General features: G+C 36.2%; 1 protein-coding gene across 7 annotated transcripts in view; it reads right to left on the reverse strand.

The window, feature by feature from the left end:
• Positions 1-25,556, reverse strand: part of VPS13D (vacuolar protein sorting 13 homolog D) — a 111,259-nt gene that overhangs the window by 48,447 nt on the left and 37,256 nt on the right. For 4 of the 7 annotated variants that reach the window (XM_069782480.1, XM_069782479.1, XM_069782481.1 and 1 more), the window contains exons 35-61: positions 24,935-25,009; positions 24,001-24,207; positions 23,427-23,516; positions 22,263-22,403; positions 20,897-21,019; positions 20,254-20,328; positions 17,742-17,847; positions 17,239-17,391; positions 16,464-16,599; positions 15,405-15,452; positions 14,486-14,636; positions 13,634-13,844; positions 12,250-12,497; positions 11,380-11,571; positions 10,641-10,767; positions 9,610-9,752; positions 8,613-8,743; positions 8,189-8,364; positions 7,937-8,060; positions 6,339-6,574; positions 5,470-5,578; positions 4,655-4,815; positions 4,196-4,304; positions 2,310-2,489; positions 1,927-2,043; positions 1,434-1,583; positions 397-546 (exon numbers count right to left, since the gene is read on the reverse strand). In XM_069782480.1, coding sequence (XP_069638581.1) covers positions 397-546; positions 1,434-1,583; positions 1,927-2,043; positions 2,310-2,489; positions 4,196-4,304; positions 4,655-4,815; positions 5,470-5,578; positions 6,339-6,574; positions 7,937-8,060; positions 8,189-8,364; positions 8,613-8,743; positions 9,610-9,752; positions 10,641-10,767; positions 11,380-11,571; positions 12,250-12,497; positions 13,634-13,844; positions 14,486-14,636; positions 15,405-15,452; positions 16,464-16,599; positions 17,239-17,391; positions 17,742-17,847; positions 20,254-20,328; positions 20,897-21,019; positions 22,263-22,403; positions 23,427-23,516; positions 24,001-24,207; positions 24,935-25,009 — 3,869 coding nt within the window. Of the gene's footprint in view, positions 1-396; positions 547-1,433; positions 1,584-1,926; positions 2,044-2,309; positions 2,490-4,194; positions 4,305-4,654; positions 4,830-5,469; positions 5,579-6,338; positions 6,575-7,936; positions 8,061-8,188; positions 8,365-8,612; positions 8,744-9,609; positions 9,753-10,640; positions 10,768-11,379; positions 11,572-12,249; positions 12,498-13,633; positions 13,845-14,485; positions 14,637-15,404; positions 15,453-16,463; positions 16,600-17,238; positions 17,392-17,741; positions 17,848-20,253; positions 20,329-20,896; positions 21,020-22,262; positions 22,404-23,426; positions 23,517-24,000; positions 24,208-24,934; positions 25,010-25,556 lie in introns of those variants that run through there. The other 3 variants (XM_069782483.1, XM_069782482.1, XR_011324474.1) reach the window with 2 other exon arrangements.

The following is a 25,556-nucleotide window of genomic DNA, read 5'->3' on the forward strand; positions in this document are numbered from 1 at the left end:
ACAACTCATGAAAAGCATAGCATAGATTTGCTGGTTCACCACGCTACAATGGTACCCATCAATTCTGAGGGGAGAATAACTGGATTGAGAAGCAAGGCCACAGACACAAACAAACAGGGGTCTAGCCTAATTTGTTGTATTTTAAAACATATTTATTATCCTGTTCATCACTGTACTGTAGCTTTAAACACTATGAACATGAGAAGGTGGATATAGCATCCTTTAAGCCTCAGTATTAATTCAACAAAGAGTATTTCACTCGTTAGTGAAATTCAGATTACTAGTAAAAATTAGGAACAGTAATCTGAATTCAGATTACTAGTAAAAATTAGGAACAGGAAAGGTCATTTGAACAGATTAATACATGCATGGCACAATCAAAACATTGCAGTTTACCTTGTATATATCAGTCAGTGCGTTTTTACTGGGAAATTTCATTGCATTTACTTGCACAGCAGGACCAGTCTCCACAGGTTCATTTTCACTCATCTTAGGTGTCAGAAAGAGCATAAATGGCTGTGTGGTGCCAATAAGCTGGTTGTCCACCTACAGAGTGGACAAGACAGACAACAAAATCTCAATATGTGACAATAAACAGCATAACTGATCCTCTTTAACTGAGGACTTAAAAGCTGTCAGAAATACATGGTCCTCGAGCCAGGGAGATACTGAATATACTTGGTTATTGATCACCAGTGAGATCATACCAAAAAAATACAAGCGTCCTCCATTTAAAAAAGCAGTTATAGCTACCAATAAAATACCTAGAACAAAATTGCTATGTTCTCTGTGTTTTTTTTCTTTTTTCAAAAAACATAGCCAAAAATACTAAACAACAGCAGAGTCAATCTACTGCATTTAAGTTTGATTGATGCCTCTAAGTATCCATTTATCTTCTGTAATCTACATCAGTATCCACAACTCCCCTTCCAAGGAAATCTTACATATTGGGAGCAGAATTCTAATAATTTAGAGGAACTTAGTAGTAGAATAAAAACCTGAAGACTATAAAAACTGTTAACTTCTGAATTTCAAAGACTGAACTGAAAACAAAGGTTAAGGCAAAACTCTGCAAAGCCAAAAACATATACTGCGGTACTACCAGCATTAGGACTCCTGCTTTCAATGGCTGCTTTTTCATTATATAATGACAAAGAACCAAGAACTAGGAAGGGAGAAAAATCTTAATCTGACCTGTTTACAAAATAAAAAAGATTCTAACTTGCCTAACAGAAATCAACGGCATAAATATATCACTGTATCAACTATTACTAAGCAGAGAACAATGAAAAGCAAACATCGATGCTAATCAAAACTTCTATGATATTTAGGAATTGAAATCTCAGTAACAGCTCTAAACATTTTTCAAACCTATTATGACAACAAAAACCACAAGAGACCTATGAACAAATTTTTTTCAAAATGGCAAATACCTGTATGTCTTGCACACTGAGCTCTAGCACCTGACTTGTCGACAGTTGTGTGTAGTGGATATTAATTCTTGTGAGGCTTGCAAATATTAGCTCTTCAGGAACTTTGTTGACCAAAGACAATCCTATTCCACCTTCCAGTTTCACAAGCACCTGAGAACAAAAAATATTTGAAGGAGGAAAAAACCCCACTACTAACAAACCAACACTGAAAAAACCCATGATACTGAATATATACTTCTGCAAAGAAGTTATTTTTTTTAGACTCATCTCCAGAGAGGCTGAACAGCTTATTAACAATTAGTCTTCGAATAAAGAGGTGTTAAGACATATAAACCCAACTGCTAAGAATGAGGAGTTTTAGCAGGAAAATCTACAAGTTCATAACAAGAGGTCATCATAGGGAAAAGTTAATGACCAACTTCCCCAGCCCCCCTCCCAAAATATAGAAAGGAAAATGATAAATAAGAGACAGATACTAGTTACAATATCTTACTTCTAATTCCTGCTCTGTATCTGGATTTTTTAACTTGCGTAGATCTTGTTCCGTAACTGGAAGTTCATCTCCTTCACTGGATAAACGATCATTTCTACGTTGGTTAAAATCCGTTATCTGATAAACAAATACATTACTACAATGATCACTTTCCTATTTATAAATAACAGCTATATTGTCCTACCTTATAAAGTTATCTTTTTAAAAAAATAAATACAATGAAAACTTTTGTTGTAATTATTTCTGTTTTATGATATTCCCCTCCCCTTGCATATCATTATAAAGGTAACTTTTTGTAAGAATTTAGAGATGCAATATAGAAAAAGGTGTTTCAAGTACAAGCAAATAATAAAACTAGATTCTAGTTAATGAAGGACTTTCACCTGCAGAACTCTAGTTGGCCCATCTGGGATGACTCTAACAGCTAGTACTCCTGACCCAGGCCTCATCTTTTGGTTTATGAACTGCTGCTCAGGTGGAACTGGCCCCAAAAGTTCAAGTGAAGTATCAGGACCAAGAACAACTTCTGCTCCATCATGAAGACCTAGTATTCCTCCCTTTGCCTGGAGAAAGAAAGAAGAGTAAGGAAAAAATTGATAGGTAAAGGCTTCAGATAACTGTTTACATGCATTAGTTTAAAAGTGTATTTTACTTTCCTCTCCTTACTCTTCAGAACTAAAAGAAAAGTACTCCAGCAGCATTTTACTTGGTATTACTAAAGCTTCTGGTAGCTCATGTTTAACCAGCTCGGCAGCTAGAAGAAACAGCCAAGATTAATAATTAAAGTATTCCCACTGGATGTTCAGAAACTGAAGCTATCATTATCATGATCAAACATGGGAAGTCCTTCCTGAAAATATTTTCAAAATGATAGAAAGCTTTCTAAAAGATCAACTCTGGATCTGCAGATGAGAACGTGAATCCTTACTGAGTCAACATCTTCAAACAGCAATGCAGGGCTTTTTTGGCTGCTTCAGAGTGACAAGTATTAAGTTACTAAGCTACAGTAATCTGATCACAAAATGATCAATGCAAAATCATGGGACTAAGTCAAATATTCTTCTCTAGATCTGTTTTTTGGTATTAGAATTGAAACATAGCATCAAAGGTGGCAAAGGAACACTACATTGCTGCTATCCTTACTGTATCTATTCTGGAGGCTGGAATCCTCTCTTACGGCTACTACATTCCTTTAAAATTAATCAGACTAGAACTACAAATACAGTCTTAAAAGGTTATTGTGAAGCTTTAGGAGTATTTTCCATACTTTTTCTTCTTTGCTTACATCAGAACAAGCATCTGAAACTTCAAAATCAGTTTTGGCAGGGTATTTCTAGTTTCACAGATGACATACATACGGTTCTGCTATTACAGAGTGAGCAAAATGACCGAGATGCTGGTTTTCTGTCATTCCTGTCCTGTTTTAAAATGAAGAAATAACCGAAGCACACATTTTTGGGGGAAAAAACCTCAAACAAAACCCCAACAAATTACAAGGAATTTAGAAACAAGAAAAGAAAGGGGGCAGAAGGGGGCGATATCCCCAACAGAACATGATAGTATCCTGTCTGCAGGATTTTCAAAGTGATGTTATCAGTTTGTACCTTACAGATCCATTCCAGATTTATTGTGCACATAAAAGACTCCCTTTCATCACAGAGCTAACATATTCCCTATGACGGTACTTTTTCCACTGAATTGAGGTTGATTTCCATTGACATAGCTAGCACAATTTATTTTTCAAAATAAAACATTAGAAATAACATTATTTATTACAAACATAATTGCTATTTCAACAGTATGCAGGGTAATTTAAATTTGTTTGTAAACAAACAGTTCAAACTGCTTTTAAAATTCTTATTACTAAAATGTTAGCAGCATGATTCTGAGAAGTGCTTGGTTATACACAAATCTTGACTTTCATAAGTGACATTAATTGACACAACCTGCAGCATTTTCACATTTGGCATGTGTGAGACTATCAAGGCTCTATTTATCACTACACTGTTCATTTTCAACGATGATGTCCTATTAATTTTCTAATTATTTACTCTCAAATTAATAGTGCAAGATGTCTAATTATTTGAAATTGATAAGAACATTCAAACATGAATTTAAGCCACACAAGCTGTTTGTGCAAGTCTGGTTTCCTCTGTATTCTGAACTTTGGCCTCAAAGCTTTTTTGTTCACTTCAATATTAAGCCTAAATGACTTTGTCATCTGTATCAGCAACAGTCAAAACAAGTTCAACATATAATCAGTACTGACCTGGACAACAAGTCCGTGAATACCACAGGTCAGCTTTCCGTCACGAAAACTCCACGTCTGCGTAGTACTGCGCCGTCGATCAGGCTTTCTCAACATCAGGGGCTCGTACCTGCAGCAAAAGCATGCCACCCAGTACTTAAAGGATTAGAACTTGTCAGTTTTACTCTGGAGATGTATTAATGGCGAACATTTACTCTAATTTTGTTCAAGCTCATTCTCCTAATCTTACTTCTGAAATGCTCTTTTAACAATCTGCTGCTGAAAATACATTAGCCATGCTTTTAAAAATATTTCCAAGGCACAAAAGTTATCATGAGGTCTGTTCACGAAGACAGATAATATCTAGCTCTTCCACATGCCTTCAGAATAATTTATTTTCTTATTCAGAGAATATCATGTTAAGTATGCTTTCAAAGACATGGTTATAATCAGTTTCCTGAGAAACTGTATTTGCAATACCTGTTATCTGTGACAGCTGCCAGGCCGGCAATATCTAAAATCATGCAAGAGTCCACAGACCGAGGAGAAGGTTTATGGGGGTTATGAGGAACTGAAGAACCTTCATGACAAAGCATTCCTGTGCCCGTCATTCTCCAAAGCTGGGATCGTTTTCCTGGCTCCTGTTGCATAAAACCTCAACATTTAAATGAACACAACAGTACAGAGCAAGTATTTCTGTTCCATTTTGCTATCAGATGCTTTGAATTATAATTCTTGGAATGACTTGTATAGATTTACCTTCAGAGCCCTGAATTGAAATTAGGAACTAGTTTGTACAAAAAACTTCTAATTCAACTCTGTATTCAATGAATATGCATCCTACATTAGCACTGTTAGATGAGAGCTGTATTTACAAGCTATTTTTCATCTCAGCAATATTTAAGTACAGTTTCTATTTCTTAAGAGCTCCAGAAACAGAAGACTTAGCTTACAACGCAATCAAAAAGGAAGCAGGCCCTACCTTGTAACTTCATTAGAATGTCCAATATACAATTACCATACTTGGTTGTCTTAGAGGCATTTACAATGTTCGTTACTACTACTTTTACTCCAATTCCCTTTTCTGTCACCCTTACCCCCATAAAAGTCTTAAATGGAAGCACCACCATAATTCAAGCAAACTGAATTGCAATAACCTGTCGCTTTCAATGGAGTCTGTCTCCACTCTTTAAAAGTTACCATAAAAATGTTTTTATTTTTTCATTCTCCCAGCATATGATTTTACTTCAGCACATAGCAACAGCATTTTAATAAAATCAAATGTGTCTTGGTACCTTCTTTTTCAGGACTACTCGTTGAGTCTTTGGAGAAACATCAAGGACAAGCTCTGCATATGCAGCATCCTTATTCGAAGCAACAGGTCTTACACTTGGCTCCTGTAAACTAGAACACCGAGAAAACATCATCATGTTTATTCAGAGTAGCTGCTTCTTCTGTAGAATAAATTAGATCTGTACCAAAATCCAATCAGGGAAGCTTATACTTCCAATATAGCCAATCAAACAATAATTTATGTTGGGTTTTTTCTCCTCTTGTTATTTTTGGAGTCACCAGTGTAAGCTGTCAATTTGAGTACATTCTTAAAAGGGACTTTGATTTCTCACTGTGACTAGGAACTTCACAGGCAAAGCAGAAGAATTCCCAAGAAAATTTTCTAATGAGGAAAGCAACAAAGCATTTTCAATCTCCCATAGCTGTTTTCAATAGCATATAAACTAGTACAAGTTTAAAATTCATAGGCATGTCATAAATAGGTATGTCCTGTAATCAAGTGTTCTTTATACACCAAATGAAATTAAGCCCCCAGACATGACCCTAAACATCCCTGCTCTTCTATGATCAGACAGTGGGGTCACAGCAGATGGCACATGCGAAATCTTTCTCACTACGTGATAAAATAAACAATGGCAAGCTGCACCTATAAAGGTAAGTTACCATGACCAAATGAGGTAAGATACACAGCTTACCGACTGCCAGACTCAACTTCTGAATTTTGGTATTTCTTCTGCTAGCTACAAGGTTGACAAAAGTTTAGCTGCATTTGAAAAACTTTCAAATGGCAACCATTGAAAGAATATTAATGTAAAGCCTAAAGAACACCATGAATATACAAAGTATTTTCATCTAATATATAAAGAATTACCCTGAGAAAGTGTATGTGGCAGCAATATAAATGAAATTTTCATAGTAAAGCTGCTTGCTATCTTGGAAGTCATTCATGCTACAGACGATTTCTGAGGAGCCTGCTCCTTTAACTGTCAGCATTATAAAAGGTGGTAGAATAGGTTCATCCCATGCATAATCCAGGGAAGTCATGGGCTTCACTTCAGTGTACAGCCTTGGCTCAACAACACCGTGCTGATTAAAAACAATTGGGACCTGTAACAGTTACAAAAGAGGATTTGGTTTCACAGAGAAATTGTTGATCAGACAGATTTTTTTGCTATCATTTGTTAATTTTTCAGGAGTTGATCACTGAAACATGTTCAGCTCACTTCCTTCCCTCCCCCTCAAATGGTTTCATATGCATTTTCTTCCATTCGGGTCTGTCCTGGTTTCAGCTGGGATATAGTTAACTGTCTTCCTGTTAGCTGGTACAGTGCTATGTTTTGAGTTCAGTATGTGAAGAATGTTGATAACACTGATGTTTTCAGTTGTTGCTCAGTAGTGTTTAGACTATAGTCAAGGATTTTTCAGCTTCTCATGCCCAGCCAGGGCACCTGACCCAAACTGGCCAACAGTGTATTCCATACCATGGGACGTCCCATCTAGTTTAGGAACTGGGAAGTGGGGGGGGCAGGGATTCGCCGCTCGGGGACTGGCTGGGTGTCGGTCGGCGGGTGGTGAGCAATTGCCCTGCGCATCATTTGTACATTCCAATCCTTTTATTACTACTGTTGGCATTTTATTAGTGTTATCATTATCACTGTTAGTTTCTTCTTTTCTGTTCTATTAAATCGTTCTTATCTCAACCCACGAGTTTTACTTCTTTTCCTGATTTTCTCCCCCATCCCACTGCATGGGGGGGGAGTGAGTGAGCAGCTGCGTGGTGCTTAGTTGCTGGCTGGGGTTAAACCACGACAGGGTCTCAATTAAAGACAGTCTCAAAACGATGAGAAATGTCATCTTTACTTTTATCTGTCATCCATGGTTCAAAATGTTTTTAGTCCCACAGGAGTATCTCAAACCCTCCTAATCAAAATTTGGAGACTTGCCCAGTTCAGTACCAAAATCCAGAACGAGAACCAGCAAGTATCAAGAGCTCTGTCTACTGGTCTGATCACAAGTCAGTAAGTTACTGTAAAATATGCAAAGTAAATTCTCTGATTTTTATAATCACTGACATGGAAGCCCAAAGACAGAGAGAAAGGAAGTGGCAGAAGTAGCTCAAATTCTTTTTACAGGTTATTCAAGTGCTAAAAATAACACAGAACAGATTACAAACTATCACCCTAACATGATTTTCTCATCAGTAATAATGCTCTTCCTTTCAATTCACTTACAAAAGCCACAATGTTAGCACCATCATTTGAACAAGATGAAGTAGTTAAGTACTACCAAGTTTTACTAAAACTTCAGAAAATTACAATTATTATACAGAAATACCTCTTGCTACACATACTTACATTTTATTTCATTACACAAGCTAGTCAGCTCCAGCTTCTAACAAATATAAAAGAACTCATACTTTTCTTTTTTAACAAAAAATAAAAGAAAAAATATGATTTTTTGCTCTTTTACCTTGGAAAAATTGTCTATGCGGAAAGGTGGTGGTAACTGATCTGTGTCACTGAATGCAATGCGGTACGTGGCTCCTTGAAGAGTAATTTCTACTCTTAAGAAGTAACATTTTCCCAGGGTGTCCCTGAACAAGAACAAACAAGTGCAAGAGAGGTAGGCTTCTGATCTGTGTCACCCGGAGTCGTAAGTGTTAAACAGCTGCTTCTATCAAAAATGGAAGCATGCTACAGAAGATTTAGATATAATAGCTACCTCATATTAATATGGAATGAGTTATTTTTGTTGACCTCAAAGCCCCCAGACCAAATGCAGTTTGGGACATCCATTAGTCTCACACACAGTAGTTGATCATAATCGTTACGTGGCCAGTGGAACACGACGCTGGAACCAGGAAGTGTGGAGATATAGCCATCAGGATTGGATGTTCCCTAGTAATAGAAATTGGTAAATACATATCCTATAGGTATTAAAAAAATGCAGTATTAATCTATATACCTCTCATACGAACACAGCAATTATTCTGTTAGGTGGATGCTGGTATTACAATAATGAGAAAGATACTCATAACCAGCCAACAATACCTTCAAGTATCATGTTTGTGTTCTTTTTGCTTAGAAGATGCTGTGACTAACTACAGGTATTGTAATAACAAGTAAAAAAGAAGGAAGCATCTTACCCGACCTCTGGCAAATTCCCGCTGAACAAAGGCAAGCTTGTAGGTTGATTTATTATCTAATAGGTAACGGGGTGCAAATGTTACCATGCACGTATCAATATAACGGCCTCTGCCTTTTTTAACATCAATACCTAGTAATAAAAACAAGTTAAAAATAAAGCTATTATTTACAAGAGAAAACAGAAGACATCTGCCACAATATATTTCACATAACAAAAGTTCTTTTTCTTGGGTTCCTGAGATGCACTGTTTCTGCCATACCACAGCCATACTTTGAAATGTTATTTAAAACTGTAAATGTAATTTTATGCCATCTGTCACCCTCTGTTTCTCAAGTGCTATTTAGAGATCGCAAGCACTGAAGATAAAAAAAACTATTTCCAATCACAAGTAAATCCATGCAAGTAATTATTCCACTTTTAAACATATGAAAAATTCCTCAAAAATCACTGTGGAGTAACTTCCAAACTCTGAAAATCTGTCCTGTCGTTTAATTAAAAACTAAAAGCTTCCAAGGAAATTGTACTTTATGTACACTAGGAGCGCAAGAAGACAGAAGCTGCACTCCTCCACATCAACCTACAGAGGCACCACAAAGCAAAAACTACAGAAGCAGCACACAGCTTAACGGTTACAGTATATAGACACTCAAAATAATCACACAGAGTAATGCGGTAGGATTTCAAATGTACTTAGAAGTAACATACAAGGGGAATAAAGACACAGAAAGAACAGTTTGTAAATGCAGTTATTAAATGCTCAATGATGAAATATAAAAAATAGAAATAACTGAAAACTGTTTTTTAAGCTAATGAAACTCAAAATAAAGATGTAAAAATACTTAGAATAGTACTTTTTGTTTAATAATTTTCTCCGAACCCTCAAAAACCTTTAACAACATATGTTTCCCTGCTGTAATTGTTCTGTTTCTGCTGTCACTGACATCATGTCTTACGAAGTTCTACAGTATTTCTCAAATGTTCCTATCAACACATACCAATGTTATAAATGAGGCCTGGCCGGTTTCCATGTTGGATCACTTTAAGGGCTCTGACACCACTACCACCATCCAGGGAGAAACCCTGGCACCAGCCAGGCATACCTTCAGGATGGATTCCTTTTCCAACCCGCATTGTACAACTAAGGGTAAGAAAAGAACACAAAGATTTACTCATTTAAATGAAGGATCAAGTATCAACACAATGCTGATGATCAAACACATACCCAGGTACAAAAAGAACACCTGTGTTTTAACATAAAAGCATTGGAAGCCATGATACATTTTCTGAGTAATTCATTCTGCTTTTCTGCCATAAGCATTTTTAACATATTGGTCAAGATTCAGCGACCATTTCTTCTAAAAGGCTTGGTAATTTTCAGACTGATTAACCACAACATTTGTGCGTCTTTTTTCTTCGAAAAAGAAAACGAAAAAAGTAATATGGAATAAATTTTTGTGATAAATTTAACTGTTGATCATTTGAGCAAAAATCCCAGAATATTTCAGATAAATTTACTTCAAATCGTTTTCTTATTTTCATGGAAAAAGCAAGTTCTCTCCGTGATGCCAAAGTAGCTGAAAGTTTCACATCAGAAACACAACAGCTCTATTGCATTCCTACTTCCCACTAAGTGACTGCTACTACTTCTCTATTAACATTCAAAGTTTAGGATTAGGGGTTTGGAGTGTTTTTAGTGGTAACAAAGTAATTTACACAACTTGGTAAGTCTCATCAAAAAAGTTCTTGATTTTCTTACAAAAGAAGCATGAGTTCAAAACACACAAAACCAAAGCAGCGTGCAGACGCAACAGAATCAGCCAATCAAGGAGTTTTCAGCAGGAAATGTCTAAAGATCCAATATGCTTATTTCAGTATTTAGAAACTTAAAAATGTAATAGATCATCTTAATAGGGACTGACTTTTCCTACATGATATTCATACTAATGTATCAGCGCCCAATCCTCTGTGAATTACTTTCATATTTTGTAAGGTTCCTCCTGTCTCCTCTTCTCGTGGTGTTACTTACAAGTTTGGCTGTTCTTTATCAGCATAACAGAATAGAAGTGGGCTGAGGCTTCTAGCAAGCTCGTGCTCTTCAAACTGACCTGCAGCATCTGTTTTGGCATTATCTTGTCTGAAGATAAGTGGTAACCCTTTAAGTAAACACAAAAAATGGAGTGTCAAACTACACTTCACCTTTGCACAAATTAAAATGAGAATGGTAAAAACTACTTCAAATTAAGGAACAACCTAAAATATTTCACTTGTACTATCAGCCATTAGTCTGCATGCATTTTCCCTCTCATTCTCTAACCTGTTTAACAGCTAGACCCATTAACAGCTACGAGCCACGGAATCTGGTCCATGCAGAAAAGGAGTTCTTGTGGCTCTGAAAGTGCCAATGGATATTAACATAGAATAACTGCAATTTAGACCTGTTGCTGTCTCAAGGCATTTCAGTCTTTGAAAACCACAATTTTAACAGTTATCTGATCTATGATGATTTATTTAGACGTACAATAGCTCATGTTTGAAAATCTGCAATATAGCAACTAAAATGTCTAAGTTACCTGCTGTAACATTCATCAAACAATAGCTGCTGGCACTGTAAAAAAAGAAATTAATAACAAGATTTCTGCAGCTTTAATTCCTCTTAAGTAGTGTTTAAAAGCCCTATTTGGCTAGAAAGCAAATCAAAACACTGCATGAAATCTTTATTTCCCAGTTCATGGTTACAGCCATGAAAGAAAATACTGTAAACTTACCTGTTTTGTTGATTAACCAATATGGTGCTGAAATTAGTATTTTTAGAGAACCTTCAGCACGACATACAATCCTTATGGTCAAATTTAGCAGTCGTTTGTTGACATCATACAATCGCATCCGTACCATATAGTTTTGTGTCCCAGGAGGAATCAACAGCTCTTTGCAGATTGGGAAATTTTCTAGCAATACCCCTACGAAAACAAAAGAAAACAAATGAAAACCAAACATTACCCACACAGAAACACTAGTTTCTGATAAGCATACAGGCTGGTGTTTCATATGGCTTATCTTTCTGAATATTTCATATAGCTTATCCAGATTAACTTTTAAATCTGCCCAGTGTAGTAACCTCAGACCTCATGAAGAAATGCCTCAATTTGAGTCACAAGCAGCAAAAAACATTCTGTAAAGAACACTGCTTAGGGCTAACTACTGCCTTAGGCATCAGAAGTCCAGCCAGTGTTGAATAATTCCATACGTACTCTCAACACCAACTTTTTCTGTCAGAAAGAAAACAGCAAAACCACCCAAAACGCTGGGAACTTATTTGATTTATTCCCTTCTTTATCACTGTTCTCTCCAGTTTCTACTGTTTCCACTCTTGGGAAAACGAGAAAAGAGACGAATAAGGAACAGACCAAGACAGCTGACAGACTTGGGGGAATGATGGCAAGATTAGTATTTTTTTTTGGATGCATGCACTTGGTTATTACCTATAAGAAGCCCTGCAACCCAATGAAATAATCATACAAATGCTTTCCATTTTTTCTTCTTTCCATTCTTGCACGATAGTGCCTTGTACAAGAAACAGTTATATTGAGGTACCCCTCTAGGAGGATCAGAAAGTGGTATCTGAAAAAGAACCTTACCAAGCTCAATGTTCTGAGATGTATCAGCTGTGTGCAATGCTGCCTCTTTGCCAGGTTTTAACGTCCCATTAATTGGCATTCCTTTAACATAGAACTCAAGTTCACAGGGTAGCAAGTTACAGATTACCACCGTTGGCAATAGATAAATAGTATGCCCAGGCTGTCTGAAAATCTGTTTAGCACTGTCAGAAAATATGTTGGAAGGCATGTAATCCGGGTAATTTTCTTTCTTTATAGCCACACAAAACCTGTGAAGGCAACGTATGCGAGAAGAAGTCAATGAACTTGATGGAATAATTGAACCCTGTCTTTGTGTATTGCACTAAATCCCACAACATGCTGTAACTTCAGGACTGATAGCAAAACCAGCATTTAGAATTGTTCTCCATATAATCACTTTGGAGTTTGATTATAAGGGATTTTGTATTTATGCCTACTATAAAGACAACAGGAGTTTCCCGATTTTAATCAAAGAGTTAATTTAATCACTCAAAAAACCCTCATCTGTTCAGAGACCTAACATAAAATTACTTTTACAGTTTACCAACTGTAAAACCAACTTCCATAAACTTGCAGAAACATGTTATCAACTATTATTAAAAAGAGGTTTTAACTATTAAACTATAACTGTGTTCTTAAACTTAAATGCTGAATGTGTCCTTCTTCCCAGTAGATACATCCTTGCTTCGGTCACAAGACACTTCAGTTTTTCATTAGTTAAGGTAAAAAATTGAGTACATAAACCTTCATTTTAAATAATTTGTTAATTTTCCTCCCTCTGATACGTTCAAAACCCGCATATTAAGCGGCAAACTACAGAACTGACAGACAGTGGTAACTATATAGTATGCAAAGGTCATTTCCTGAAACAACTTCCATAATCTCTACTCTAGTATTTCATAAATTGAGAGCATCCCTAAATCCATCATATCAGATAACTACAAAATTCCATTAAGTCCTCACTATGCAGCGACATTTTTGGGCTTAGAACTGAGAACAGGACATTCAGGGAATGAGTATTTGCGAACACACTATGGCAAACCACTCATTATTCTCAGCGAGACAGACGAGATATTTTAACTTAAGTCCACATTCTATTATCTAACCTTTTCTTTTTTACAATAAACATTAATAGTGTGCTTACTTTGTATTCTCGGACATTTGCTAACAGACACTGTCAAAGGGGCTTCAAGGAGCCCTGCGGAAATATAGCAGTTATGCTTCAATGCTTTCTCATTATTCAACAGACCAAACAAAACATCCCATTAAACTGCAAAAGCTTTCATCTCTAAGTATTTTCTTTCCTGTTACTTACTTTCACAGTATTTCATTTACCAGAAAAAGATAACACGGCTTACAGAAAAATAATTAGGTTTTTAATTACCTAAAAAATCGGCTATTTTCAGACTCCATTGAATGACACTCTCGCTTGCTGCTGCATACTTCTGCTGTCTTCTGAACATTAGTCCAATGAATTGGAGCCTTACAGAAAAAGACTCCCATTCCTTTTGGCCTGGCTTGCAAACGCCAAGATGTAAGATGTAATGGAACAGCAAAGGAATCTCCTGGCATAACTGCTGGAAGAACTACAGGTTCTGCAACCAGACAAGAAAATACATATATCAAAACAGGCCCCTTTACTGAAAGCGTAAAATTTTCAAATATTAACTCTCAAATTATGAAGAAACATGTTTTGTTTTAACATAAAACACTAGCTACTTTATGTATGTTTCAAACACCAACCTGTTGATTTAAATCCTACTAACAATCTGGCAGCAGACAAATTTAGGTGTGTAAATCTGAAACTGGCAAAAGACTAAAAACTTGCTGAAATTCAAATTCTTTTTCCTTGGATGCTTTAGTGAAAATACTTATTTCAAAAAGATCTCACTCACTACATTTTGGGTACGTTACCAGCATATCACTACATTTCTAGACTGCACCTTTGCATACTAACACCTGAAACTTTCTAGACTACTGCTAAAAGGTACAACTTGCTACGTACAGGAATAAGATTCAGTCCTTGCAGAGTTTCAGCTTTCCCTGTTTACCTGAACAATAAGCAAAAATCCTACTGGGTTCTCTAGCTCACCTTGCTGATCATTTTCATCTTAACATTACCCATTTTCCCTCCAGGGAGGACTACTTTGTTGTCAACCATTAGAGACAGTGGTGAATCTTCTTGGGGAGGAAGCTAAAGATTCCCCATAGTATGGAAGGAATATACAACGCTTACTGTCAGGAGCAGAAGGACTATCTAGTCTGAGTTCCATTGGTGTTTCCAGCTTGTTCTTCACAATCAAGGCTGAGCGCACTGTTATCACTTTCCGAGCGCTACCTTCCATGGTAACCTCAAATACCACACGAACTGGAGGCAATGAAGAAAACTGGAAGATATTTAAAAGCATTAAAAAGCTCAGGTAATGATTATATCTAGAAGAGGGACACCTCAATTTTTAGCAGTAACTGCTGGAGTAAAAACTTTGCCAACTGAGTCTGACCACATGCAACACCTAAGTTATATATAGTTTCATAATAATGATTTATAATCCTGTACCTCCTCCTCAAAACACAGTAAAATTAACTATGAAAAAGCAATTCTAAATACTACTAACTCCATTATCTTTTTCAAAACGATGCAAGTTCAAGTAATAGCAATACAGATTCTAGAAGAACACTTTATACACTACTGCACTATTACCTTATTTTATAAATTCACAGAGTTTGAATTCTAAGCCTCATATAATTAACAGTCACTCATCATTCCCATTTGTCAAAACTAAAAAAATAAGGTGGAGCTTTCTTAAAATATTCCTACCTTCTTCACTCCTACCTGCCCTTCCACTGTAGTGTTTTATCTCCTACGCAAAGTCATTGCCACTTCTATTCTGAAAACCACATTTCATATGGGCTCACATGCTGGAATTCACATACTGAAATTTAAGACTCATTCTTCAAGCAACCATTTACACTGGTGAGAAATGGTAAGTCATGTTAAATATTTGTTCTGATTTGAAAGTTAGTATTGTTTGCTTGACTTTTGTTTCCTTTCTATTGAAAAAGTTCTAGAAGGATGGAAAAGTCAGTTAACTTGTAGAATTATGCTAGTCTTATTTAAGTAGCTTTGCTCTCAAAAAATGAAAATATATACTCACGTAGACTTGTGGATGTATTATATTTGTTCTACTTATTGGGCTTCCAAGCTGGGAGAAAAATAAACAGGAAAGTTAAAGTTGCTCAGCTTTTAAGATATTACACTCAGTTGTAATACAGAACATTACTATAGAAGAATAAACGAAATACTTTCATCACTTTGTGTTTCTGATCTTCAGTACAGCTTGGAAAACATGTCAGAACCATATCAGCAAAACCTGTTTGTAATAGTGCTCTAAAAAGAAATGAAGCTGAAGGAAGAAGGTTTGTTGGGGGAAAAAAAAAAAAAAAAAAAAGGAAAAAAGCTACAGAAGACGTGCCTGAACAATAATTCTCATTAATTTGCATCCTCTTCCTTCAAGAATCAAGTTAGAGAAAGAGATGATGCTTTTTATGCTTCAATATGAAAATATCAGAAACAGTTCGAGACTACTGGCTCTTGTCGGTAGTATCATGAAACTAAATTCTAATCCTGTTTTATACCAAAAAGATCTCAACTTCGATTTCTCCAGTGCTCAATATTCAGTAGCTAGTCTCAAAACTTAGCTAGTTTAGAAATCCACAAGATCATTTTCATCAGAGTCTCAACCACCAACTGTCAGCCTGCTGATTATTACAATTGCATTTTTCCTTCATGACAAGTATATTTTGTCTAAGCAGCCACATATTTCAACAATCTCTAGGCTTACAGGAAATTGCCAGTGTTGTTTATTTTAAGTAAATTAAACACATGAAAAGCATTCCTGCAATGGAAGAAATAAAAATAGCTGCTGAAATGCTGTGCTGATTTAAAGCTCAATCTCCATGAGTCCATGACACTGTCACTAATATATTAGTTCTGTCATTGGAAGCTCTGACTGCTAAGCAGAGACTAACTGCTGACTACTCTGTGTTTTCATTATGCATAAAATTACCAGTTAGGAACCCAGCATCTCCAAACTCTCCCAATCCAAGCTAACTGGAAAGAGGACAATCTCATACAGCAGCTGCTTTAAGATCAGAATCTTGCAGATCTCAAATTACATATTCCATTAAAACTAACACTCAAAATCAGAACTTACAGTAGAAGAGGATGAGTTCTTATCTGGTGCAGCATATCGGAAAAACGTTCCAACTTTGTCTACAGATACTGGACTGACTTCTTCCCAGCCATTTACTCTCACTTGCAACTGATGAATTCTTAGATCATGTGTGTTCCTACCAGGTTAGATCAAGTTAAATTACTATTAAGCATTACTATACAGTGTAAATGCCAAACAGTTCAAACCAAGAACATCCTCTGCATTCTGAAAAAAAGAAACTCACTGAAGCATTAAAAAAAAAAAAAAAAAAGCCTCAAGAGTTTTTCCATTTCATGGATAAAGACAGACCTGCTTTTACATCTGTTCAATTGTTCCACCTTCCCTAATGAAAATACAAAAGTACAACTATGTCATATAAGCAAAAATAAAAGCATGCTATATGTTTGTTAACAAGTTCTTCTAGTTCTTAACACTGATAATACTTATGCTCAACAACCAACACCTCCCCACACCTCCCAAATCCTTTAGAATAAAGGACATATGACTTGTAATTGAGGACCCTAAGTCTTTCTAAAAGCTTATAATGATCCAACTCACATCTAGGAATGGCTGCCACCAATAGCAATACATGCTGCTTACTAGACAACTGATAATTTCACTCTATACATGAGTTTAAATATTTAAAAACAAAACATTAACAAGAGATTTTAAAAAATGTCCACTTTTTAACATCTGCTAGTGTCCTCACAACTATGATCCTATGAGTTCCATATATAAGCATGTCAAAACACATCTCTCAGCCTGGTCCATTCACCTGTGTCTGAGTTTCCCTCTGGCTTCAAATTCAAATGGAATCTCTTCCCCAGTGATAACTTCTTGCCATTCACTGACATTATGGGCATCATCCAGCAATGTCCCGTTTTCCTCAGGAACAACACCAGGACTCCCACTGTGAGACAGTGCAGCCCTGTGAAGAGAATCACATCATTTTACAGACTGACAAAATGACTACTTCAAGTAACAAGTGCTTTTTAGTCTGCCTCAGTCTTTAGAAGTCCTGCACATATACATCAGGAATGCATCTGACCGGTTTTCAAATTCTGTTGGGCCTCTTGGGAAAAAAAACAACCCACACAAAACCTTTTTTTAGTATTAAAACTATCTCACTGTCAAAGAAAAGGCTCTTATCTAAGAAAGACTGGGAGTTGTCTATGTTTCTCTGCAAGAAAACAAAAGCACTGAAAACAGCCAGGTTTGGCTGACATGTTAGAGAAGCCAGACAAGTATTGTCAAAGTGATCCCACAACAGCTTCTTACCGGGTAGGTGTTGTAGTTAGGGTAGCAAACCACAGAGTGCATCCAGTATGATTTCTTAGAGCAAATGGGACAAATGGCTGCCTCCGTTTTGGAGTCTTCATTTCAGCTATAAAAGAGAACAAAGATTTGTCTAAGTGCTTATGAGAGAAGCATTCATCAGATGCTAATGTAGGATGACACACAATGGCTGGAGAACCACAACATGCACTAAATTAAAACAGACTGAAGAAACAGGATAGCAGATTACTTAAAAATTAAAAAAATTTAGTAACTACTACAGAAATGGCACAAAGCAAATAGAAAGTCTTCCCCTACATCAACCCCCCCCAGGAACTGAGCTTAAGCTACATGTTCTTTTGTTTCTTCCTATCAAGTCTTGCAAAATACTATGCCTCCAGTTTATAACTAACATGCAGAAAACCTAAGTAAAAACTCAATCATAATCAGTAACTTTTCACATACATTCTAATGCTCATAAAGTATTAAACACCTAATCACTTACAATTAAGATTTATGATCTATTTAACATAACGAATACAGGATTATCCAGGGACTTTTATCCTCAAAGACTGAACAAGTAGAAATACTTTCCTATACAGGACAAAGCCTACTAAAGCAAAGTATAAATAATAATTTGAATGCAACCCAAGGTAATCTGGATTTGTTAAAATGCTGGGACAGCAAAACCGCACAACAAGAAACTTCACCTACCATGTTTGACTTTTTTCAAGTATGCATTACTAACAAGCACACAAGTGTTACTCTCATCTTCCATACTGCAGTACATCTGTGAAAATACTTACCACATTTGGACAGAAAAAAACCCTGTCAAATTCCAGTAACTTACTTAAAAAAGAAGATAAATGACTGCTACCTAAATACATACATCCTTCTGTACGAGAGAAGTAGAAAGAAGGTGCACACAATAAATCAGCTGCTAAAGAAAAGGTAAGACAGAAATGAAATCTATTCCACAGAATTTATCTGCAGTCACTCCAAAGGCTGACTGCCATCAAGCTCAAGTACTTCATGTTCCAAGACCCATTCATTCCACCGCAAAGTGCCTAACTAAGAATAATTTAAGCACAGGTTTACAGAGGCAAGAAGGGGTAATGCACGGTAGGTAGGTATGTTTTAGAAGGACTTACTGATGATTGCATACAACTTTCTTCCAAATCAATGACAACAAATTCCTATATACCTTACATTGTCAGTGGAAACTTAAATCTGATCTCTCTAAAGCTTACAGAGAAAGTTCTGTCCAATTAAATGGCAAGAAGATTAAATTCTTGAAAATGAAAACCATGACTTTTGCCAACTGCAAATAAAACAGTCTTTTTAGTGTTGAGCTTGACTTTATACAATTTTTTGGCTAGCCCAGGTTCTACAAAATTACAGACCAGAAGCCAAATGAACTTTTTACTCTGGCACTTAATCAATTGCCAATTTATTTTTTGAGACTTTTAAAGAGAATTTTGGGGCCTGATTTTCAAAAGAAAACATACTGTAAAAGTTGCATTTCGAGACTACTACCTGAAAATAAAGACTACCTTTACAAGGAGGGTTTTTTTTTTCAATTCATTAAGTAACTTAGTTGCAACACCCACTAAAAGCCAAGCAATAAATATTCAGAGGTTTTGCTGTTTGATTTTTTCACAAAAACCCCCCATCTTGAAAACTACCTCATAAAAATAAATCCTTCTACCATTTTCTGGTTTTTGGGATTTATTTTTTTTTAACATCTATGAACTGTCTGCAACTACTCAGAGAAAATGTCTCTAAGGGGCCGTCTGAACAGGCCACAGATGTAGATTTATCGAAAGCTTTCTGTCCTCCCATTCAGCAACTTTTCTACAGGGGCAACATATTTATCAAGTGTGCTGTTTTGTCTTCCATAAGGTAAAAAAATTTAAACAAAATCTTACTTTGAACTGGATGGTTTTGCCCAAACACTGTACTGTCAAATATAAAACAAATTAACAAGGTATTTATTAGGAATGCCTTATTTCCTAAGTCTTATTGAAAACAGATTGCTCCTTCTGAAGGCGTCTTAAGGTTTTAAGTAGCTAAATATACATGCTGAATCAAGTGTTAAGTATGTATATTGAACATACTGTGGATATTTTTAGAATATAAAATAAAATACTGTGATTTTATTACGCTATTTTTAATCACACTCTACTGTCTCTCTAGAAAAGGGACATTGAATAGTCAACAATTCATATAACCTTCCTCAAAAAGACAAGTCCTCCTACTTAGGATTAGTTATTAGTTATACTTCTCCCTTCTTTCCTGAAGGGCCCAGAGACAAACATAAGACAGGTTACTAAGTTAAGCAGCCTGAAAGGAAAGTAGCTGTTGCATTGTTTGGTTTTGGGGTTTTTGTTTGATTGGTTTTTTTTAAATATAGAGGCCAATCTACCAGCAAGTCACATATACAACACAGTATTTATTGTACAAGAGCTTTCCAAAGAAGAAAAAAACCTTTTTGTCGCTCTCTGCTATACAGTACCTCTAGCATAGATTTGATGCTCTAGGTTAGTCAAACTGGCTGTACTCCTAGTTCTAAGGTAGACAAGAGGAAGGCCTGGCAGACAGGAAAGACAAAGTTAGCAGGTAAGAAAAAACACACAAATACAGACAGACTCTTCCCCATCATGCATCAGGGAAGATACAGACAGTTGGCACCATGCAATCAGTGTATGAGTCTCTACCCATTTTTAACACTGTGAGAAAAGAAGCTGAAAAGACCTGCCACATATAGAGAATTGTTTCACAAATGTAACAACCTTTTTTCCAGAAACCCAGTCATGTGGGCCTTTGAGGGTACAGAATGAAAAAGATCACCTCTGAACTGCACACACCCTAAATCTTTGACAGGATATTCACTCATTAACCAAGAAAGCGTGACAAAAAAAGGAAGCAGAACTAGCAGTGCGAAGTTCTCACTCAAAACTAAGTAGCCAGAAAGGTTTTTGTTTTTAAAGAATTGAACACAATTGAACAGAAAACAGCATTTTTGTCTTTTTTGCCAAATATCTCTAACAATTCATTGTATGCTATGAAGACCAAATACTTATGTTTGTAATACATTAGACAGATGACTGTGTATGTCAGGACCAGTTCAAATAAAGTGTGATTAATGAGTATCATACTCTGCCCAAAACACGGTGGATCCACCGAAGAACCCATCCAGTCTTCTGAACTGATTACATTCACTTCTTTCTCTTGTTTACAGTAATCTTCCATCCATGACTGTTTGGTACATGTGTATTGTTCTAGAGGAACAAAAGCACAGACAGTAAATGTCTCCACGGTGGCAGTAAACAAAGTAATTGAAAAGTATGTTAAATTCATAACACTAAAGTTATTCCACTTTAATGGCAAAAGTTTTACTTCACTGCTTTTTCTATGAGCCACTTACAGAAAACAAACAACAGCTCGTGAAATCACAGCAGTGTCTTCAAACCAAATATTTTTATATTCTGAAGTTTTTTTGGTGGTTTTTTTTTGTTTGTTTGGGCTTTTTTTAACTTTCAGTGGAATTCCATGTTCTTAAGATACTCCTGTGGCAATGTAACAGCTCTCCCTGAGGAGGCAATTAACCTTAAATATTTTCATGTTAGAAGCAGTTTCTAATATATTTTTTCTTTTTAAGAGGTACATGCACATTCCTGCATAAATATCAAGACACCAATGGAGTCCCCTGGCACACTATAAATCATAAACTAGCCTTACTACTTGTTATCACTAGTATTAAAAGCATGATGGGAACTCTTAGGAATCATCGATTTGCTGCTTTTCCTCCCATCCTGGCTCCCTCTTTCTGCCAACCCCACAGGCCTTGCAGGAGAAAGGAACAAATATTCAAGGAACAAGGAAGGCTCTCCTGTTACATTTGCAAGCTCAGCCATTTACAGTTTTTTATTATGACCACCAAATTATTCAGATTTGCATACAGCATAAGCAACAATATTTCTGGGAAATGCACACAAACATAGTCTCACAACACAGAAGCTTACATGAAGTTTGAGTTAATGATGAACAAACTATTTTGACTTCCTGGAGTGGGAATTGACCACTCAGTTTTTCAGAGACTGCAGAACTGAAATAAGTAGCTCCCCACTACACCTGTCAATGTACTGAAAAATGACGAGCTGATCAAAATATTTTTAAGTACTGTAAAGTATGGAAAGCTTTAGATAAAAGCCTGTTTCTGATTAAAAATAAATTTCAAATAACACATGAATTTTATAGAACTCACATGACCAGAGAAAGAATTCCTACTAAGCTCTAAAATATGTAGCTCGTGTCTTTACACTTTCACAATATCTGATAAAATACAGGCTGCGTAAACGCACACCTGTGTACAATATCATGTGAAGTGCGTAGGGACTTGTGCCAAATCTCCCGCCCTCCATCTACGGGACACCAGCAGGACTCAATTAGAAATGTCTGTCATTTTCAGTCCACTGAAAATTAGACTGTATAGTGATGTTCTCAGGGAATATTCCTACATACCTATGAAGACAGAGGTAATGTTTATATCCAAACGGTGTTTAGCCTTTACTTCCAGCTTCAGTCGGGAAGGGTGGAGGCGGCTCGAAGCTTGTTGTTGCCAAGAAACTGAACACGGCCATGGCTCAATAAATGGCTCCCAGCCTGAGAACAAACAGAAAACGTCACATGTATTACACATCTGAAGGCCACATTGGAATTCTGTTTACATACCTACGTATTTAATAATGCAGCTTTAATAATAAGATCCTTTACTTTCAATCTGCATTCAAGATGAACTTGTAAGCCTACAGATTTAATTTTCTAGCTAATACAAAGTTGCTCCAGCTCCGCCATTTGAACCAGTGTATACTGTATGTAGGGTCTTGCAGAAGTATCTTAATTCCAAGGGAAGCATTAGAAGGCAATTACATCTTCATATTGAAGTTAGCTGGAACTAAGTTCTCTGAAATAGTTTTGAAAATTATTTTCACACAATTATACATAAGTTGGTCTACTATTCAGTATCACAAAAGACAAAGGTCTAAAAGCTATTTAAGAAAAATGCCCTACATATTTTTAAAAACAAAACCTACTTTGTTATTGACAGATAATTCCTAAGATTGTTGTCATCAATTTTATAACAGAAAAATTAGTTTCTCAATTCAGAGAAAACACACAACTAGATTATTTCTTTTGTCAGTGTCTGACCTATATTGAGGCATAACTTCTTTTTTATATCTAAAATATAAATTAGGATGGTTATCTTATGTTAATCTATTGTCTTCAGCCTAATCGCCTACCCTCATGTGCTTTTCCTTTCTGAAATAAGTAACAAACTGAATGCATCAAAACAATTAAATACTAAAAAAGAGAAGTGAATACAGAGACAGCTAGTTATGTAACTGTCATGTTCTTGGATAACTTTTTAATGCCATTTTATCTGAAAACTTCAGTGCAACTTTCATATCAGCCATCCCTCTACCTTCCACATCCCTCCATCTGATACCAAATTAGGATATCTTATCTAGGATCACATGTTCTCACACACACACACACAATCACAAAAGTCAGCCTTTCACATTCCCTTATATGCATTTCACGCTGGGTGAATTTCAGACTACTGTAGTAGGCAAGGCTGTTTTCCTAAACTTAAATAAAGAAAACAACAAACCCTCAGTATTTCACCTGAAAGCTCACGATTGTAATAGTCTCCAGAGAGGGTAAAATGAGCGTAGCCTTCAGGGTTGGCTCTCAAATGTTGGAGAAAATTCAAACCTGCAAAAAAAAGTGAATGTTATACTAATGCAAAACAACTACATCTCCTGATTTCGTGAACTGTTAACTAAGCAATGGAAGATTTTGTCTTGTCTTTTAAATTGAAATGGTACAAAAAGGCTACCATAATACTCTTCAAATAACATTTAAAGACAACCATGCTTTACAACATGGAGCCTCCCTAGGGTTCTGCTCAGGACGGATTCCATTTGTTATGTGATGTATAAAGGGGAAACCAGAATCTTAACCCTACAAAGACTGTAATCTTAAAAAACAAAACTTCAAACAAACAAACAAAAACTAAGAAACTAAAAAAACCAAAACCAACAAAACCCCTAAACCAAAACCACACACAACAACCACCACCACCAAAACAGTATCAGTTGAAATTTCACAAGTCCTAAGAAACTAAAGCATGGTGCTGAACATACACAGTAACTGACAATAATTTTATGCAACTCGCTCAGCAAAGCAAGATACTCACGTGAAAAGGTTAACTCAGCAAGGGGAACATCACAGTCCATGCAGTCATCAATAAAGCAAATGCATATACTTTCTGCTTTTACTTCCACTCCAGAGATGAACTGAAAAGGCACAATCCCTTGGCTATCTCGACCAGAAGAGGTCAGGGAAATGGATTTCAAAGGTTCAGCATTCTTAAATAACCAACTTGCTGCTTTTTTCAAGTCACCTTAGATAAAACCAAACAACCAATCAATCATCATCTACTTTCTCAATTAAATGTACTTATTTAAAAAACATACGGAAGCAAACTAATTCCCTCTCTCAAGTGTAGCAAGACATCAACAGTACCTTGAACGTGTTCTGTTTACTAACATAAAGTATGAGAAGATTATACATACAGTAGTATTTCCTAAGAATAAGGAATGGGTTTTGAAGTTTGCAAACCAAGTGCGTACATAATATAAATCTGTATTAATACCACGAAGGACTGTAAATAAGGTGGGAAACATGACAGTGCTAAAGAAAAAGAAACACTTGTGTTAAAGCTTCACCTTCTTTTCACGTATTGCACGTAGAACTGGGTGAAATACATGATTCAAAAAGGGAGAGATGAAAACATATGCTCTGAAGAGAAAGAGATGGATAGTAGCAAGAAATAGGTATACCATAAAAGAAAAGAACCCAACCACCCAAACCCCTAAACAAAAATACACTCAAACGCCCCACATGCGACATGCCAAAAAGCAAGAAGAATCTTTGGGGGTGGGTTCTACACAGTAGTAGAACAGAAAAATGAGAATGCTTAAGGTTATATGCCAACACACAGCCAAAGTAATGAAGAGAAGGAAATAATGCCTGTGCATCAGCTACCTTACAGTCTGAAAGCTTTTACTTAATTGCAAGTTAGGTAAAATGAACAATCTGCAAGGCCAACTAAGAATATTTGAGGTTACCTTGGCAGATCAAAAGAGCTTTACGACAATCTTCCATACTGAATCCCAACTCCTGGAGGCGAGCCAGCTGTACCTCTGTAATTGAACAGTTAACCAATCATAAATCCTTGACAGTTATCTGCTTGTTCTCATTCCTAAAACTGATATATCTGTATGAAAAATGGGGTTTTGTTTGTTTAAGATTGCAACTGTAGAAAAAGCATATGATTCAGCACTGCTTTTGCCAAAAAGCCCCCGAAAACCAAACCCCCAACCCATAACATTTACATTCTGGAATATACAGGCTACTTCTACTCTCCTATGGGAAGCCGATGTATTCCACAAATTTCAGCTGGGACTAAATTTTTTGTAAACCAACCCTTCATTCAGAACACAATTATTTATTTACTTTGAACTCCCCACATGACTTTCAAGTGCAGTAGCAGAGAAGAAAGCCTTTTTCACTAGTGCATATTTCCTCATTATTGTCAGCCAGTGGTTCCAACCACACACAATTTTTAGTTTGTAAAAAAGCAATGTCACCAAAACAAAAGATTGCTAGACATGAAGAGATAAGTAGTAATTATGATGGTTTTCATTTCACTATCAGTTTAACGAGTTTGAAGAGGTGGCCTCTCTCCCC

This window comes from Haliaeetus albicilla, chromosome 4 (genome assembly GCF_947461875.1).
Source record: "Haliaeetus albicilla chromosome 4, bHalAlb1.1, whole genome shotgun sequence".
In the NCBI taxonomy this organism is placed as follows: domain Eukaryota; kingdom Metazoa; phylum Chordata; class Aves; order Accipitriformes; family Accipitridae; genus Haliaeetus; species Haliaeetus albicilla.